This window comes from Pelmatolapia mariae, linkage group LG17 (assembly GCF_036321145.2).
Source record: "Pelmatolapia mariae isolate MD_Pm_ZW linkage group LG17, Pm_UMD_F_2, whole genome shotgun sequence".
Lineage (NCBI taxonomy): Eukaryota > Metazoa > Chordata > Actinopteri > Cichliformes > Cichlidae > Pelmatolapia > Pelmatolapia mariae.
In genome coordinates, this window is record NC_086242.1 from 31608834 (window position 1) to 31627667 (window position 18834).

At 39.2% G+C, this 18834-nt stretch overlaps 1 protein-coding gene across 2 annotated transcripts in view; it reads right to left on the reverse strand.

The window, feature by feature from the left end:
* The window catches only part of LOC134646831 (contactin-associated protein-like 4), a 104995-nt gene that overhangs the window by 17213 nt on the left and 68948 nt on the right, over window positions 1-18834 (reverse strand). For both annotated transcript variants that reach the window (XM_063500810.1, XM_063500811.1), the window contains 7 exons: window positions 14181-14287; window positions 10388-10507; window positions 10039-10239; window positions 8092-8254; window positions 6935-7062; window positions 6132-6302; window positions 4039-4257 (listed from right to left, as the gene is read on the reverse strand). In XM_063500810.1, the coding sequence (XP_063356880.1) occupies window positions 4039-4257; window positions 6132-6302; window positions 6935-7062; window positions 8092-8254; window positions 10039-10239; window positions 10388-10507; window positions 14181-14287 (1109 nt within the window). The remainder of the gene's footprint in view (window positions 1-4038; window positions 4258-6131; window positions 6303-6934; window positions 7063-8091; window positions 8255-10038; window positions 10240-10387; window positions 10508-14180; window positions 14288-18834) is intronic.

Below are 18834 nucleotides of genomic sequence, written 5' to 3' on the forward strand. Positions count from 1 at the left end.
AAGAAAAACCGGTAATAAGTATACGCATATAGCCAAAGTCTGACATCCCTCATTCCCCTGTGCTGCTGAGCTCTGCTAATGCCTCAAAATACACAGAGCTGCATTGTCACGCCAGGCGACATGCTCCTTCATTGAACACAAGTGATTTATTTTGATTCAGTCCCACAAACACTCCCCTGGTAGTATAAACACTCACTAGAAGACCAAATGGCAGTGTCAATGTTTCCTGTTGTTTTGGTAATGTTCGTTAAAAACAACATCACATAGCTTTATTTGCCATTTGAATTTACATGTAACTTTAAAAGTGTGACCCATTTTTATTTGTGTTTCAGTGGAAACTAACCGACTTTTGGTTACACAGCCACAGAGTGGGTAATGATGAAAGTCAGACAATACATCTGTTTGGTTTTGGTTTCTTCTCGGGATTTATTCGGATTTGACATTTAGGTCCCATGGGTCACCTACCAGTTGCCTCTGGCTGTCCCAAGAGCGAGGCTGAAGAACAGGGAAGGTATTTTCAATGAAAGCCCCCAAACTTTGCTTCTGTTTATGAGGTACAGAACAGCAGTCAAGTGTTTGCGATAACTGACTATGAGTCTTTCACTTCCCTGTGGAGAAATTTTGGCTCACTCTTCTTTGCAGAATTGTTTTTAATTCAGCCTCATTGGAGTGTTTTCCAGCATCAGCGGCCTGTTTAAAGTCTGTTTAAAGTGTTTAAATTCATGCCAAAGCATCTTAATTGGATTTTAGTCCAAACTTTGACTAGGCTTTCAAAACCTTCATTTTTATTAGCCATTCAGAGGTGGACTTGCTGTTATGTTTCAGATCATAACAGCACATAACCCGAGTGTGCTTAAGCGTCAGGGGATGAACTGATAGTCAAACATTTTCCATCAGGATTCATAATTTCATAAATTAGGGCAAGTTGTCCAGGCCCTGATGAAGCAAAGCAGCCCTAGATACTGGGCTAGTGTCTAGGGCTAGCTTGTTAGTGGGCTAGTGTCTAGGGCTAGCCTAGTGTATACTAGGCAGAGTAATTGTATACTTTGTTATACAATGTTTGATTGTTGCTATGATGTCCTTTGTATGAAACGCTGTACTAGTTTTATGGCAGATGTAACAAGACACAAATCTTTTGTGTTGTCAGTCCACAGAGTATTTTCCCCAAAGTCTTGGAGATCAAGATGTTTTTTGAATGTTTGGATTCTTTTTGGTCAGCAGACGTTTTTGCCTTGGAACTCTCCCATGGATGCCATTTTTGTTCATTCTCTTTCTTACTGATGAGGCAAGTGAGACCTGCAGTTCTGTAGATGTTATTCTGACTTCTTTTGGGACCTCCTACATGAATTGTTGATTACTTGGAGTAATTTTGGTGGGTCTGGCGAAGGTTCACCACTGTTCCAGGTTTTCTCCATTTGTAGATCTTTACGATTTTTACTGTGGAGCTCCAAAGGCGTAGAAATGGTTTTAGTAACCCTTTCCATGATAATTGATGCCAATGACTTTGTTTCTTAGCTGTTTCTTTAGATTGCAGCACAGTGTGTTGCTTTCTGAGATCTTCAGTTTGTCGGACAGGTTTCAGCAGGTCTGGCAGTAATCAGGTATGGGTGGAGATAGTGAAGTTGAACTCACAACCCTGTATCCCCATACCATGGTTTTTAACTCACTAGGGCTATGGCAGTTGCTTTATTCCTTTAAACTTAACTAGTTAGCATTACTGCACAGGTTTCCATGTTGGCTCTTTGTTTGCATTTACTTTCCATGTAACACTGCTTTTGTCAGTGATGTCTAAAACATCTTCAGCTGTCTAACAGATGTGGTGAACTTAAACTGTGGGGAATAATAATGATATATCTCAATTATTGGAGCCACAGCTCAGAAAAAATATTGCATTTCACTCAGGACACAGGAAGAGAAGAAGTGAAAACAGGAAATTATTGAAATTTCATTGACTTCACACTCTTTTGCCGAAGGCTGTATCTTTTAGGTGTTTCACCAGTCTCCTTTGGTATCCAATTTCCTGCACTGATGCATCATAGAGGTGTCTATAGAAGCCAACCTCCTCACAGACTCCTATCTCCAGGTTACAAAAATGTCATTTCTTTTGTGCTTGTAAAACTCTTACACCTAGTATTATTGATCTTCTACAGTACTATAGATAAATAGTCTTGACCCACCCCTCATTTTTTATACTTTGTTTCAAATAAGCCAGGTTTTCATGGAATTTTTGTAAGTGGTTTTGATCAATAGTTCTCCAGACTATCTAAAGGTCTTCCAAAGTTTTTGTTCGTATATTGGTTGCTTTTTCACACATTCTCAGTCCAGTCCTCGCTTCTGACCATTTTCACATCAATATTTTTTCAGTTTGTTTTTCGTTTAGCCACTTACCACTGAGTCATGAGTTATTCAACCATAAAAAATGCAACTAACAGAAAGAATGAGTAAGTGTTGTCTCTACATATAACAGGCAACTTAGCAAAGAACCAATTTTAAATTAAATTAAATAAAATTAGACACTTTGTTACTTTATTTACTACATTTCAGCCAGTGGTGTTTGAGATTTTGTCAAAATTGACAAAAGCAGTGTGGGACCTTCGTGACAATGAACAGAACAAAAAGCAGCCAACATCTAAAGACAAGCTTTGAAGACAATTACAAGAAAGTTTGTCCAGGATAGTTCAGACTATGCTGACGAATAAAAGTGGTCGTACCAAATATTGAGTTTCAAGCTCATTAGAAATGTAGTATTTTTGGTGTATTTACTATATTTCTAGGTATTTTTTGCAAATTTTAATAACTGGCTGCACTTATTTCCCATTTTCCTAGCAGAATGCACAGTTGGTTTGTGAAGGTTATAATCACACACACCAAACATTACACTTTCTCAGCACACACAAACGGACATTACTTATCCAGAGTAATTACTGTTTAGAAAAACTGAATTCAGCACGTCCTGCATACAGTATAGCAGAATTCTTTCTTGGTAAAGTCAAAATCACCAGCTCTTCTAATCACTCCTCACAACTTTCTAAATACCTAAAAACTAACTGGATTGGACTCTAACAGTAAGGTTTGCTCTTATTTTACATACACTATGCAGATATTCAGTACTACTACCTGATTTCCAACAGGTGTCCATGTGGGACTTGTGTGGTTGGGTAGAAACTGCAAGAATTAAATTGTGTTTTCATCAGGTTGTCTTTGCATGTGGGCACATTTGCATGCGTGTTTGTACATATCCAATTCTGAAAAACACTGTGTAAAATATAAATAAAAAACAGAATGATGATTTGCAAATGGTTTGCAAATCTCATAAACCCATATTTTATTCAAAACATAACACAGAAAACATATTTAAAGTGAAAAAAGTATAATTTTAAGAAAAATCACATTTGAGCTCATTTTGAATTTGATGGCAGCATCCTCTTTTAAATTCAGCCTGAGGAGACCAGCTCCTGGAATTGTGGGAAAGGAGCAGTATTATGTTTTTGTCTGATATTGTATTGTAGCTGCTAACGGTCCTGTTTCTTTATGTCATGCTCTAAACATCTTTAATTGGAACTGCATACAGCCAGTCAGCACCCAGCCTCTTCAGCCTTGTCCCTTGCACACAGAGATTTCTCTAGATTCTGTTTTGATATTATGTACTACAGATGTTGTTGAGAAGTATTCACAACTTTACAGTGTGTGGCATTATTCTGAAGTTGTTCCATCTGCCCACCTTTGCTGCTGAGAAACTCTGCCTCTCTAATATGCTTTTTTTTTTAAATCTCCACTCCTGTTGCTGAGCTATTGTCAGCTGTTTCTTTTTAGTTTAACTTGCCCTTCTGGCCTTTTGAGACTTTTGAGATGCGTTGTTGCCATCAAATTCAAATCGAGACAATATTTTTCTTAACAAAGTGCCTAATCTTGATAACCTTAAATTAACCCTGACTTATTTTAATCTAAAAATCCCTTTAACATGTTCTCACTTTAAATGTTTCTCAGGTTTCTTAAACCCTAAAAATTTGAAAAAAAAAGTCAACTTATGCTCCTCACCTATAAATAACTGGCTGTTTAGCTGCAGATGCATGAGTCCGTCAGTGGGAGCTTCGTGCGTGGCGGCGGGGAAATTATCGACACGCAGCGATGCTTCCTTCACATTTCGCTCAGCTTGCACTCTGTGCCATCGGCTGTCATTCAACGGGAGGTTCGTCTTAACTCGTACATCCAGTGGCCCATTCCCCACATCGAAGGAGAAGACAACCTCCGTAGAAGCTGAAGAGGATTATTCACAGATAAAAAGATCATATAAAAGCCTTAAAAACAACGATTAGGTGAAGACGCCTTCACAGTGACAAGAGATGGTCACATCAGCAGACCACATCTGATTCACGGAAATCTTCATTGAAAATGATCAAAGGGGTGCTTATTTTCACTGCAAACCACGATTCTCCAAAGAATCAGTCCATAATCACACTGTGTCCAAAGCTGATGACACTCTTGAAGTTAAGGCTTAAGAAGTTAAGAGGTTTATCATTGATCATTTATTTATGGATGACAAAAACTGCACAAAATGTAGAGCCAGTGTATGATAAGTGCCAGTGCCAGACCATGCTTCATTTCCAGTCTGATACGCCCAATGCTTACTGTCATCTTCTCATTGTTGGCTGTCCAGTAAAGGCAAAGCTGGTAGTAGTTGGAGCGGGAGGATGAAGCTCTGGCTTAAATCAGTATAAAGCACATGATAGTGTACGTATATTCAAATCTAAAGCTAATGTAGATCAGATGGTGCCAGAGTCCTCTGATATTGCTGTAACTGGAAAAATGAACTGATGAGCACATGCATGCTATGCTTTTTTAAATTAAATTATAGCCAAATCAAATAATTACACTAATTTCAAACTGTATTAGTTAAGCATGTGGGCAGAGTAGAATGACTGCAAGGAGTCAGATTCTTGCTTTGTATTCAAAAAGAGGAAAGAAAGAAAAATCCAAACACAGTTGAGAAAACAAGCTTTGACTTGCAAGAAATCTCTTTTTTTACTCATGTTTTTCTATTAGCAACTAAAGTGTATCAGACTCTTTTGTGGCTTTTTTCAGTGATATTTTTAATAGACTTCTTTCTCCCTGCAGTCTGGCTGCAGACTGCGCCGTCTTTTAGCAAACCCATTAGTCAGTCATGTTCGTCCATCATCATATGTTGGCAGAAGTGTGAAGTGACTTCCTCCCACCGGCCCATCTGTTGGCAGCATGGACAGACAGCTGGACGTAGATCTGAGATGATTTAGAGACCGGCCGAGGGCAGGAAAAAAAGACTCACATCTGTTTGTTCCTGTGTGTATCTGTGTGTGGGAAATTGCATGTGTGCTGAGACTGTTACAACCAAGCCTCATTTGAAATCAAAAGTAATGATAATTCTAATGTTCAGTAATACATTTCTAGGCTCACTGAGAATCACTCTGTAATCTAATTTTAATTTTCAGATTTTTTTCATTCAGTTGGGTGGAAAAATATTGCAATTACAGGCCAATTAGTTGAAACTTCCTGATATATACGAACAGATATTTTTTTTAGCCAGCTCTTGTACTGTGATGGGCTTTTGAGGAACTGCTGCTGTGATTTTTGTTATTTGCCTTGACTGGACTGTCAACTGCAAGAAGATCAACAAAAACATGGGACAATGTAATCATCATAATTGGCAGACTGTAGTTTGCATGCGGCTACTGACTTCTATGCACGTTTGCTCTATAAACTAAGAGCTGAGCAGTAGTACGACCTGAAAACCTTTGACACAAACTGGAAACTATAGGAGACTGTCGCAATCTTCTTGCAACCAATTTAAGGAGGATTTAAGTCTACTTATTTTCCCTAGCGAGGGGCAGTTGCCAGGGAGTCACTCAGCGGTCTCTAGGCATCTGTGGCTAGAGGCTGAAGTTAGCAGTGTCTGAACAAATAAAAACATTTGTAAACACTGAGAAACTCTTCCCCTCTGCCAAGCTAACGTGAAACAAACTGCACAGTTAATCTCAAAATAGAAGCAGAAATGCAATAATCCCTCTTATAAACTGTCATTATCAGTTATTTAGAATAAATCAAGAAAGCACTGAGCATTCGATAACAATTATCCAGGACATTAAGTTCTCACTTACAGCTGAGTTCTATCCTGATAAAGTCCTTGATGCCCAAATTCTCCAGGAAAACCCCAGAGGACGATGTCGTTTTAAACAGGAAAGAGATGTCTGCATTCAACTCTCCCTGAAAGGTGGGGAAGTGAAGGTAGGATGTCTCCTTATCAAAAAATGCAGCATTCCAGAAGTTCTCTGCAAAGAAAAAGAAAATCACTTCTTAAATGTGTCATAACATCTCTTTATGTTTGCTCATAAAAAAGGGATGTAAAACTTTCTTTTAAAAAATTGATATATCACTTTGGAACAAGGCTTATTAAAAGAAAACTCATTATGATGGCTATATAATGAAAATCGCATGGTAAACAAATGAACCAACTGTTCAGCTAATTAACTAAGAATAAAGGCATAACTCCAGCTATGCTATCTCATTTAGGCTGATTTATCTACCAAGCCATTTATTTATGTAGTCATTAAACTAAGTGGTGAAATTAAAAGCAATTAACACAAGGTAAAATCTATCACTTACATTAGTTTGTTATATATCTTTGTGTTAGCGGTTGTTATTAAAGAGCAAAAATAAAGTCATATTTTAGCTACTAATTAGCTTGTGCAGACTCTTTTCCCATTAACAAGTTAAATGGTCGGTGATTGGATACACTAATTACTTGAATTCTCTTCACTCTGTGGTTGAATAAAACCTACTTCTTGAGTACTCCATCAAAACATCATCAATATGTATGATATTCACATGGAGAAAACTGAGGTCTCAATATTTAACATCATCCCCCATTGTGCTAAACCATAACCAATTGAAATGGATTTACTGTCTCCATGACAACGTAGCGGTCCGACCCTATAGGCAGCCTCTGACCCAGGCCGATGGATGTCTCCCAGCACCAGAGACCTTACTGGGAGGGTCTCCTTATGGGTAAGCAGGCCTGAGTCCTCAGTCCTGAGGTACAAGGATGAAAAGAAGAGACAGCAGAGGGAAGATAAGAAAAACAAGAGGGGACAGAGGAGGAGGGTTGCATAAAAGGCAAAAAAATGCAAGAAAGAATAGGAAGAGAGTGTGGAAGGTGAGAAAGCATCGGTATTAGAAAGCTGAATAATCATGCATGCAAAGCAAAGGTAAAACTTGTCACCATTAAAACTCAAACAAAACTGTGTTTGAAAAAATAGGACAGGCCGTATTTAGATTAGTAACTCCTCATTTCTCGACTGCGCTTGTCTGCTCTCAGAGGCTCACTGGTGGATGTTGAGAAAAGCTGACACAACATGTCTGAAACAATGTCTTGTGAAAACCGTCTCTGAATGAACGCAGGTCGAGTGATTAATCTGTAAATTCACCACATGAGCTCGGCTCTGTGGTGCTTCAAATTCCAGCAGTCTGCTTTGTTGCTGTGAAATGTAGTCAAAAAATAAATCTGGGACTGTAGGCAGCATCCAGCGCCCGTGTATCTGATGAGATACTGATGGCAGGAGAAGAGTCTATAAAAATAGAGTTCCCCAGTACAGATTTAGGCTAAGAGATAATAGAATGAAGGACCTTTGGCTATGCAGGCAGCAGCAGGATTGGTTACAACATGGGTCTAACTGCAGAATTGGTCACAGGATTGGAGAAGGTGACCTAAATACAGAATTGCTTACAGGGTGGATGAAAGGATTTGAATAAAAAAGGAGTGGATAACAAAAAGAGAGAGACGTTTAAATATCTTGGGATTTGTTGTTTTATGGCTCTTTGCTGTTCAGTGTGGCAGGATGTCATGGGAAGCAACCAAATCAGTTTGTAAAAGAATCTCAGAGACATACACGTGTTTTCAAAATGCAGTGACACACTCTGCCCACTTTCCATGATACGGTAACAAAAGCTATTTTCTTTTAAAACACAAAGAATCAAAAAGCCAGATTTAAATAGACCCCAGAACTTACAGCCTGGAGTGATACCAGAATAGTTCACATTTGCAGTTCCAAAGTACAGTACCATTGGTCGTAGTCGGCATCACAGTTGCAGTTGTGACTTGGATCCAGACAGCTGTCCTGCAGACTGCAACCACACTGCTGGGTACCAGTCAGGGCTCCACCCCAAGATGTCTGGATCTGACCTGGTCCGGCGCCTCCCACCCACCAGCTGAAAGGAGCACCCTCTTGAGCACACACACACACACACACACACACACACACACACAGAGATAAAGACGTGATTAAGCGTTAATTTATTTTTCACTACAGGGAAGAGTTAGACTGCAAATGCAATCAATTTCACAGTCATTTTGAAATGGTATGAAGATGGTGATTCCTATAAAGATAATGAAGGCTGGGAAGGGAAACATCCCCAGTAGAGAATTTATCATACATCTGTTTTCATTTGTTTATTTTTTATTTTTTGTCATTTCATTTTTCTCTGTGGCACAGTGATTAGCACCGTTGCCTCACAGCAACAAAGTCCTGAGTAGGGATGGGTACCGGTGTCCGGTGCCATGATGGCACCGGTTCTGACATAAACGGTAGTAACCAGACCGAAAAGCAGCGCACATTTCGGTGCTTTGTTTCGGTGCTTTTTTTTTTTTCCTGAGCCAATTCTAGCCAATCATTTTACGTTTCCGAGGATAGTAGGCGGGTCCAGGTACGTACGTTCTTTTAGAGCAGAGCTACAGATTAAAAATGCCCAAGGCGAAGCGGTCAAAAGTCTGGCTGTACTTCGCAGCAAAAGATGCAAACTCAGCAGCCTGCAACAAGTACTTTTAGGTGATACTGTGATACTGTCAAAGGAGGTAACACCTCGAATCCGATGAAACACCTGGCGACGCATAGCGTTTTTTTAAAGCCGAGAAATGCGCCGTGTTTGATAGCTTGCTGCGAGACCTCACACCGAGCACATCTACTGCGGGTGTGGTGCCTGTTATCGGACCTGGAGTTAGCAACATCCCCCAAAAACTCGAAGAGTAGAGTCCTGGCCCCGAGCCCTGCCAGTGTAGCAGAAATGATGGATGATGATGGCAGCAGCAGCCGTTCTTCTCTGCGTGAGTAGCTTAATGTTGTTTGTGTGTAATTTATGTTGAGTAGGCTAACCATGTTATTAAATTAATGCATGTAAGGTGAACTAGCAAACACCGTCGTAGTTACATGCGGCTGTCTTCTTGTTTGATGGCAGATACTCCCTTCACCCTGGCCAAAAAGGCTAAAATGACCAAAGAAAAAGTGGAAAAAAGTTTAACATGAGAGGTTTTTGGACAAAGTTTGTGTTTTTTTTCCCATTGTTTAAGCACTGCTTCCAGCCAAGAGTGATACCATATATGCCCTATAGCTGCAGAAAAGGCTAACATTGTTATCTTTTTACAAAAGAAACAGCTGAACATGAGAGGTTTTTGGACCAATTTTGTGTTCTCCATTCTTTAAGCACCGGTTTGAGCACCGTTTAAGCACCGGCACCGTTTCAAAAGTACCGGTTTGGCACCGGTATCGGATAAAACCTAAACGATACCCATCCCTAGTCCTGAGTCTGACTCCACCACCTGACCAGCTTTTCTTTGCAGAGTTTGCATGTTTTCCCCATGCCTGCGTGGGTTCTCTCTGGGTACTGTGGCTTCCTCCCACAGTCTAAAGACATGCAGTCAGTGGTGATTCTACTGATGATTCTAAATTGGCCATAGATGTGAATGTGTCCAGGGTGTACCACGCCTCTCGCCCTATGTTAGAGGAGAATCGATGGATGGATAGTTAAATCTTTATTATAAAACCAAACAAATCCACTTAATTTGTGTTGCAAAATCAGTAACAAATGTGCAGCAGTATTGTAATCTGATTTCTAATTTCTTAATAAATTAAATACATCAGCAGTTCACACCACCTCCCTTCTTCTGAATATCTTATCTTAAAAAGTTGATGGATTTAACACATAATAACTAACAACTATTTTTCCAGACGTTACCGAGTGTGTTGGAGAGGCGGGACTTCCTGCAGTGATAGGACAGCTCCTGCTCGCAGTGCTCTGATTGGCTGATGACAGCCACTAATTGCTCCTCTTCAGAGGAATAGTCAAAGTAAGCAAAATGTTGGTTTCTCTCAGCGGAGGACTGAACTCTGGTCAGCTCTGTGTTATTGTGCTGAATCACCATCCACGTCTTATCCTCTGGTGGAGAGACAGGCAGGGTGGAAAGACCAAGAGAAGGTGTGCACATAGTTACGCTGGGAGCCAAACAATCTTTCAAACTAAAAAAACAAACAAAAACAATGCACATTTTCTTTAACAGGAAATAGAATACATTTGTGTACCATACCTGTCATGTTACAATAAATCAGCTGGGGTTTGATTGGTCCGCTGCCATCCACGTCTATATAGTAATGCCCTGACATGTTGCCTTTGTGTTTGTATGCCTCACATGACTGTCCATATATTGCTGAGGAAAAGAACACAATAAAAAACGTGAACTTTAATAAACTGGATCAACACTTTCTTAGCTATGCTTGGGACCATTAAACCGTAACATGCATCCTAATAAAGGGCAGTCAGACGTGGGATGCCAATACAATCAAACTGAATTCACATGATGTAACCCTTTTATTATTTCTAATATTGGCAATTGAATGATACAAATTTCAAACAAAAAAATACATTCTTGTTTATTTGTTGTATCTACATAAAGAGCCAACACTACCAGTTAATACATTATGTGTCACATCACATATAAATAACTCACTTGCTTTATGGCTCAGTCACACTAGAGTAAAAATAAGACTTCAACTTGTGAAAAATATTTTATTGCGGGTGATTGCTTTCACTTTTTTGCATTCAACAGCCATTTTCAAAATGTTCTGTTAAAAACTTTCTACTGCAAGGCGATTGGAAAGATTTGCAACAGACAATTTATAAATCCATATTGATTGCCAAAATGTTGCAATCAATCTGAGTCACTCTGATATCCACTGATATCTTTGCAATAGAACTTAAACCAACTGGTTACCAATTCAATGCATTCTGGTTATGTTCCTATAACAAAGCAAGGTTGTCAAACTCCTATGCCAGTACTTTTCTGTGCACTGCACTATTTATACTGCACTATTTGTGGGGACTTTTTAAATTTAAATTTCTGTTTCAGACCTATGAGTTTCTGGCAGGATTCTGAATATGGAGACAGTAAAATAGTTGTATTTCTTTTTAATTGAATTTCTGTGTATGCAGATGGCAACGGATTTGCGGCTTTCGGATTTATCACAAATAGGTTGGATGTAATTGTCAAATTGACCCCATGTAGTTGCATATTGATAGCAACATCTCAGCATCTAAAGTTGTTTTAAAGACAGCGACTGACTGTAAATGGTTGCAGACCTGACTTTGAAAGAACAATTTCAAAGGCAATGAAATTAAAAGTTCATCAAACACAGTCCCAATAATTTTCCCTAGTGTGACTGTACCTACATAGGCACCAGTTACATGGGCAAGTCATCTAGGCAATTGTTTGCTGAAGATTGCCAGCAGTTGCAAGATAAAAGTGGTCATAACTTCCCTGTGGTTTCGTTGCTAGCAGTAGTTTGCAAGAAAGATGCTCATTTGACTGCAAACACTCAGCAACTACTTGCTCACTAGTAGTGAAACTGTGAAAGGTGCACCGCAACCTGGAACTAGAAAGTGTTCACCTTCAAATGATATATGACAAGTTTTTAAAATTCAGTAGTGAGGCAGAACTTTTACTTTCAAGGCTAATGTTCTCCGTTTCCAGTCCGATTTGTTCTAGTTTTTCAAGTCTCATTACTGCTCTACTATCACCGCTACACATTTCTTACTCTCAACCGGTCATCATCAGATAGTCACTGACTGTTTTCAGTATAAAAGTCAAGCAGACTACATGCCCACCAGTACATATGTACATGTATACCCAGAGTATATGCATAAAAAATTTATGGAAACATGAGAAGATTACTGATTTTCAAATAACTAAAAACATCTATCAATTAAAATTTGTGTCCATCAATTAAAATTGTAACAATAAAACTGGTAATTGTGCAAAAAAAATTAGATGAAAGCAAATTATATAAAGCCCTACGATTACATAATGCTTGTTGTGTAGAATACACACACACATCCACAAAGGAATGTGTCTGAGTCCATCTATGAGCAGCAACAGCCACGTCAATGCTTGTTTCACTTTTCCCCAAGACACTGCCCTGATACAGCTGAAGAAAGGTTCTGACCCAAATTCAATTAACACAGCTGCGTGTGTGTGTGTGTGTGTGTGTGTGTGTGTGTGTGTGTGTGTGTGTGTGTGTGTGTGTGTGTGAGAGAGAGAGAGAGAAAGGGAGACCTGGCCGTAATCCAGCTCAGAGCTGTTCACATCACCAGCGTGTAGAAGGATTCAATTAATGCTCAGCGGTACAATCAAAGCAAAAAATCAGTTTAATTTCTAATCTGACTCACCTAAAATACTGTAGGCACTCTCTCAGTTGAAATCCATTTATGTGGAAAGAACAGTTTGCCTTGAGACTTACTCTCCTTTTTTTGACATGCTTGCTATGTACCTCCCATTTACTCCTATTCTAACCCCCTCTTTATATTTCTTTTTCCAATCATCGTCGTATCTTTCTTGATTTCTCCCTCTGTTATTTCTTCTAACGCATTTAAGCCCAGCGATTAAATTAAGTGATTTATTCTGAATGTTTGATTGCAGTTCATATGTGGGGACCCATATAACAATTTTAAAAACTTTTTGAGGAGAAAACATTTTCATACATAAGAGTGTACATTATTTTTAATATCTGGGGAACTCATACATTTAAAAATCAAACTATTAAGGAAGCAGGAAGAAGTCACAGTCGGATATTGACGCTGCGCTTGATGCGTGCTCTTTGAAGTGAGAAGTGGGAGAAAACTGTGGCTTTCATCTGCAGCAGGATGCCATCCCTTTGTTCTTTGTTCAGCTTTTCCTCGGTGGATAAAATGACACTTTATTTCTGCATTATGTATTACCAACCGGGCTATTTCTGTTAAGAAGCAGCATATCAAATTTGGGGCAAAGTTATTCACAAGTCTCCACAGGCCTGCAGGTAAAGTGTAACTTTCAATGAAAACCAACCACAGCTTTTTAGGCTTTTTTTTTTTTTTTTTTTACTAAAAGCATGTTTAACTTAATTCTAAAGTACCTAATGCAATCGGGAGAAGCTATTTAGAGCACCTTTCATCCCTCTCTGCACTGGATACGGTTTAGGTATAAACTGATATCACATATAAAAAATTTACCAGTTCAGGCACGTTTTTTAATCCGATAACTTCTCTGCAAGAGAACCTTATTCATTATTCATTATGAAATGTACATATTATGTATTTTTTATGCTGGATGGGTGTTTGATTTCAGCGTGAACCTTTGGCTGATTGTCCACTGGGAGTGAAATCCAGTCTGTCACGTCACTGTACAAACTTCAAACACACAGCTTCACGTGACATTAATACATACATATATTCAAACTGAACAAATACACCAAGCGAAGATGAGAGATAGTGGGATATCTGCAGGTGTCAAAAAGCAAAAAATACGACCTTTTAAGACTTTTGAATAGAAGTCCAATTTACTCAGCATAATGAAGTACCACCAATCCGACTGATCTATTTCCATTTGAACTTGGCTAATTAAAGTTCTGAAACAATGGCCTGAGAAGAAAAAGAGGGAAGTGAAATAACTATTGGAGGGCATGTGGCCTCTATTTTATTAAGTTAATAGTGCAAAGTCCTAAATATTAACCTTTTCTTATAGGAAATAACGTAACACGCATGTATGAGCAGCCTTCTGCTGTTTTCGCTGTAAAAGTTATTAACAAAAAACAGACAAAAAGACATCGTCTGCACTCCAAAGCCATGCCGAGAGAGCTGGCGGCTAGTTGATGAGTATAGAGAAGCAACACAAGAGATTAAGGGTTGGACTTACATTTACTTACATTTCTGCTCAATGTGTAAATACACAAATCTCTGTCACGTAATAATAAATGAAAAGTTAAAGGAAAAAAAAAATGTTACTACTTTTTCCTAGATAAATTTTAGGCTTCAGGCATTTTAAAGAGCTTCAGATGAAACTGGTTGCTTACAGCTGTGGCAGGTGGCTCCCCTGTAGCCACTGTTGGAGCAGTTACAGTGAAAGGTGCTCCACGACTGAGTACATATTCCTCCATGTTCGCAGTGACTGGGGGAACACCTTGAAGAATGAAAGAGACAGACAGAGAGAGAGATGTTTAGTGTTTTTTCTAAAGTTATCTGAAAAAGTTTCTTACGGATGTCTGCATGGAACAACAGACCTTCAGCATACCTGACTGTTTTGATGAGGTGTGTAGGAGAGATGGGGAATATACAAAGTCTTTCAAAAAAAACCTTTCAGTCTTAAAAAAAAACATTTCAGAGGGCTTTATTTCAGTGTCAACGAGAGCCACAGGTGTGTGTTCTCAGATGTAGGTGGCTTGAAACTTTCCTTTGTTGTGTTAGTATTGTTAACTAACATTGTAGGATCCACAGACAAAACTCTTGAACTCCCACCCAACCTGCCACTCAAAAAAAAGAAAAAAAGACACAATTTATTGTTTGCGTTTCTATTTTTTTAAAGAGAAGAAACACTTTTGTCCCGCACATGGAACAGCATTTTTCTCCTGTCAGTCTGCTGTGGTGCTCCATAGCTGCTCCTCTTTTGCACCCCTTTATACAAACACCTTCTGGTTATTGTCTCTCACAGACTAAATATATAGCCTATAAATACACAATAATGATTTTACATGAATTCTTTGTCTTTTCGTCTGTTGGCTTAGGCAACCAATCCGCCATAGCTACATTATTTATCAAACTCATACCTCTCTTTTTTTCAATTAATTCTCCCACAACACAGCATACAGCCACAACAGCAAAGCTTTCCATTCTGTACAGCCTGTGCTCTGCATAATGTTTCTCACAGGATCACATGCATGTGTCCAGCTCCTAATAGAGGTGAGATGAGCAACTTGCTCCTGTGAGCCTAAAACATTAAGAGAGCTGCAAAACAGTAATTTTGTGTATATTTAGCTGGGACCCAGTGCAATTACATAAACTGTATTTATAAGCACTTATAAGCTAATTTGCATGTGCACTCCACAGGCATGGCACAACACACAAGGACACTGCAGTAATGGGCCTTAGTTTTCTTTTGCAATCTGTGAAATCGCACATTAATGCAAAATTTGCATTCCCATCTGGAAAATGTCATTCATTAATTTTCTTAAGGCTTGACTATTCCAACACCTCCCTATCTACATTAAAAAAGTCACACTCCAGAAGTGCTGCTTTTTATTGTTTTTTACCAGATGACATCACACTGTCAGAATTCCTTCCATTGGCTCTGAGGACATTTTAAGATCTGTTTTAAATATATGAAGTATGATATATGGAATTATTTAGCAAAGAAAAAATTGATGAATAACTCTAAGTATGTCTTATATTTTAGAGTTGCACAAAGTAGCCACCCTTTGCTTTGTTGACAGTGCTGCAAACCCTCGGCCTTCTCTCAATGAGCTTCATTCTGTAGTCACCTGAAATGGTTTTCACTTCACAGGTGGGCCTTGTCAGGGTTAATTTGTGGAATTTCTTACCTTCTTAATGGGGTTTCGGATCATCAGTTGTGTTGTGCAGAAGACATGTTTGTACACAGCTGACAGCCCTATTTGACAATTGTTAGAATTCATAATATGGCAATAACCAATCAGCTCAGTAAAGAGAAATGACAGTGCATCATTACTTTAAGAACTGAGGGTCAGTCAGTCTGCAAAACTGCTAAAACTCTGAATGTGTCTTCACTGGCTCACACGAGGACCGCCCTGGGAAGATTCACCTGTGCTTCTGAGGATAAATTCACCCGAGTCACCAGCTTCACAAATCGCAAGTTAACAGGACCTCAGATTAGAGCCTAGATAAAAGCCACACAGAGTACCAGTAGCAGACACATCTCTAGAACAACTGTTCAGAAGAGACTGAGTGAATCAGCCCTTTAGGCCAAATAGCTGCTAAGAAATCACTACTAAGGAAAAGCAACACGCAGAAGAGAGATTTGTTAGGACTAGACATTAGACCAGTAGAAATCTGTGTTTTGGTCTGATAAGTCCAAAACTGAGATCTTTGGTGACGCCTGTCACGTCTTTATGCGTCTTTATGCAGAATAGGTGAACGGATGGTCTCTACATGCATGGTTCCCACCGTGAAGCATGGAGGAGGTGGTGTGATGGTGTGGGGGTGCTTTGCTTTGTTGGGGATTTATTCAAAATTGAAGGCACAATGAACCATCATGGCTACCACAGCATCCTGCAGCAACATGCCATCCCATCCAGTTTGTGTTTAAGTTGGACCATCATTTATTTTTCAACAGGACAATGGAGTAATGGGTAATGGAGAGTAATGGAGTGCTGCGCCAGATGACCTGGCCTCCGCAGTCACCTGACTTAAGCCCAATGACATGGTCCATTTTATAGATGGTACCATGGTGGACCAAGATCTGATGTTATTTTACTACATTAATAGTTCCAACATTGTTTCACCATTGGCTGAAATGTAGCCCCAAACCATGACAGAGCAATAGAATTAACAGAATGACCATCTCTCAGATCTTAAGGACAAGATTTTCAGAAACTGTTCGTCTGCTGTAGACGCTTTTTTAGATCTGCTACATCTTCTATCATCAACTTACCAGTTTCCTCAACTTTTTTTAAGGATATGCTGCATAAAATGCCAACACATGCTAAGTTCTTTGGGAAACACGTGCAAAAATACTATTTTATATCTGTCAACCACTTTTTGTAGATTCTACTACAAAAGTTATCTGTTTTTATTACAGGTTGCTAGTGACAAAGTGCCTAAAGGTACAATTTTAAATTGGTTCTTTGCTGATGTGTGGACACAACTCTGGTTCATCCCTTGAGTTAGGTGCCTTTTTTTCATGCTTCAATGACTCATAGGTCAGTATTAAGTGGCTTAGCAAACAAAAAGACATTTCTCTGAAAATGGTCACGTCTGGAAAGTGGGCTGAAAATAGGTGAAAAAGCAGCCAATATTTAACAAAAGACCTTGAAAGAACTTCAGTCAGCCTGGTCAACTATTGCTCAAGCCCACTTTAACTTCTAATTTGTTTAAGCTGGACTTTTTTTCCCATAAAAAGGTGGTTTCCAGTCATTTCTAACTCATCACACCAAGCAGGCGAAAAATAGCACAATACACTCCATCTCCACAACGCTTACCCATACACTATTTAACAAGTCAACTTGGGGTACTTGTAGGTTCACACAGAAAGCAAGGGTCTAATGTGGAAAGTCTGTGAAGTAAAAGTGTGCACAAGTGTCCATGGTACTGCATGGTGGACTTTATTTTTTCTGTATTCTTTCATTGCCCAGAGTGTGCTTCTCATCTACCACACAATAGCAGAGAGTTTTCTACACTGTGGAATTTCAGCATGTTTTGGCAGCCTGTCAGTGAAGTAAAAAGCTGCCTCACACAAAGGCCATGGAGAGCATGGGAGTCAAACAACAACCAAACTCCTCACTGCATAAGAGGAAAACAGCATCAGGAAAAAGAAAAACACACCCTTCACCTCCTTTCAGTGCAGCCATTTAAAACACAGACACTGCTGCATTCATCACTCCATTACTGCTGTTAAACACCCCGGCAGCAATAATGGATTATTTATTGATTTTTAGAATACTGTGTTACTTTGTATGTAGGTATTAATGAGATGAATGATGTGTACCAATGTTATAGTTGTCAGTAGCAAACAACATCAACTTTGTACAGGAGAAATTACATTTGGTACAGTAAAATCTAATCTCTTGACTCTTATAAAGACTTTCTTTTTAACTATGAAATGATGACTAGGAGCTGTGTTACATTTGTTGAATCTTGTGTGTGAAAAGGAGCTCTACAACAGCATTTAACCCCTAAATCAGTTTTAATCAGCTGTCAACACACACAAGCACGTGTCTGTATACTTGTGAGAACCCTCACTGACATAATACTAGACTTGAACCCCTAACACTACTTGCCAAATTTCCTGATGGTAACCCCACATTTCAAAAATGTCTTGTTCTACTCGAAAGTTCCTGGGTACTATAGTGTAAAAACCTTCCTCAGCCGTGCAACGCATCCGAAAAGATCAAAGAAAAAGAGTGAGGGTGGGGCGGGATGGGATGGTGGGAGAGAAAATCAGAGAAGGTGGGAAGGAAATGGTGAAACTAACGAGTGGGACGGAGGAGAAAACAGAGAAAAACAGGGACTGGATATCAACAACATCTGGAAAACAAACAAGGGGGAATAAAGAGGTAAAGCAAACTTGGTGAAGAACTGATTTCTAACTGTTTAAATGATAAACAACAGATTCAGTGACTGCAGACTGTTATGAGGGAAACATCTGTCTCCAATCTCCAATTAGTTTTTTTCCCCAACTTGATTGACTTGATGAGATCCTTTTACCATAATTTGTGGATGGACTTTCATGGCACTTCCATACAAATCAAATCAACAGCATAACTTTATCTTCATTAAGTTGAGCAAACTAAACTTTTCTTGGCAAGAACTGCTTACATTCACAGAGAGTAACACTTTCCAGAAACAGAGTTTTCTGTCAACTGTCTCAACATTCAGGGAGTTGTTTGCAGCCTCAGACAGGAACACAGACAACGAGACTTCAGATTGGGGCGAATGGTGAGATGCCCTATAGCATTTTATCACCAAACCCAGTGAAAA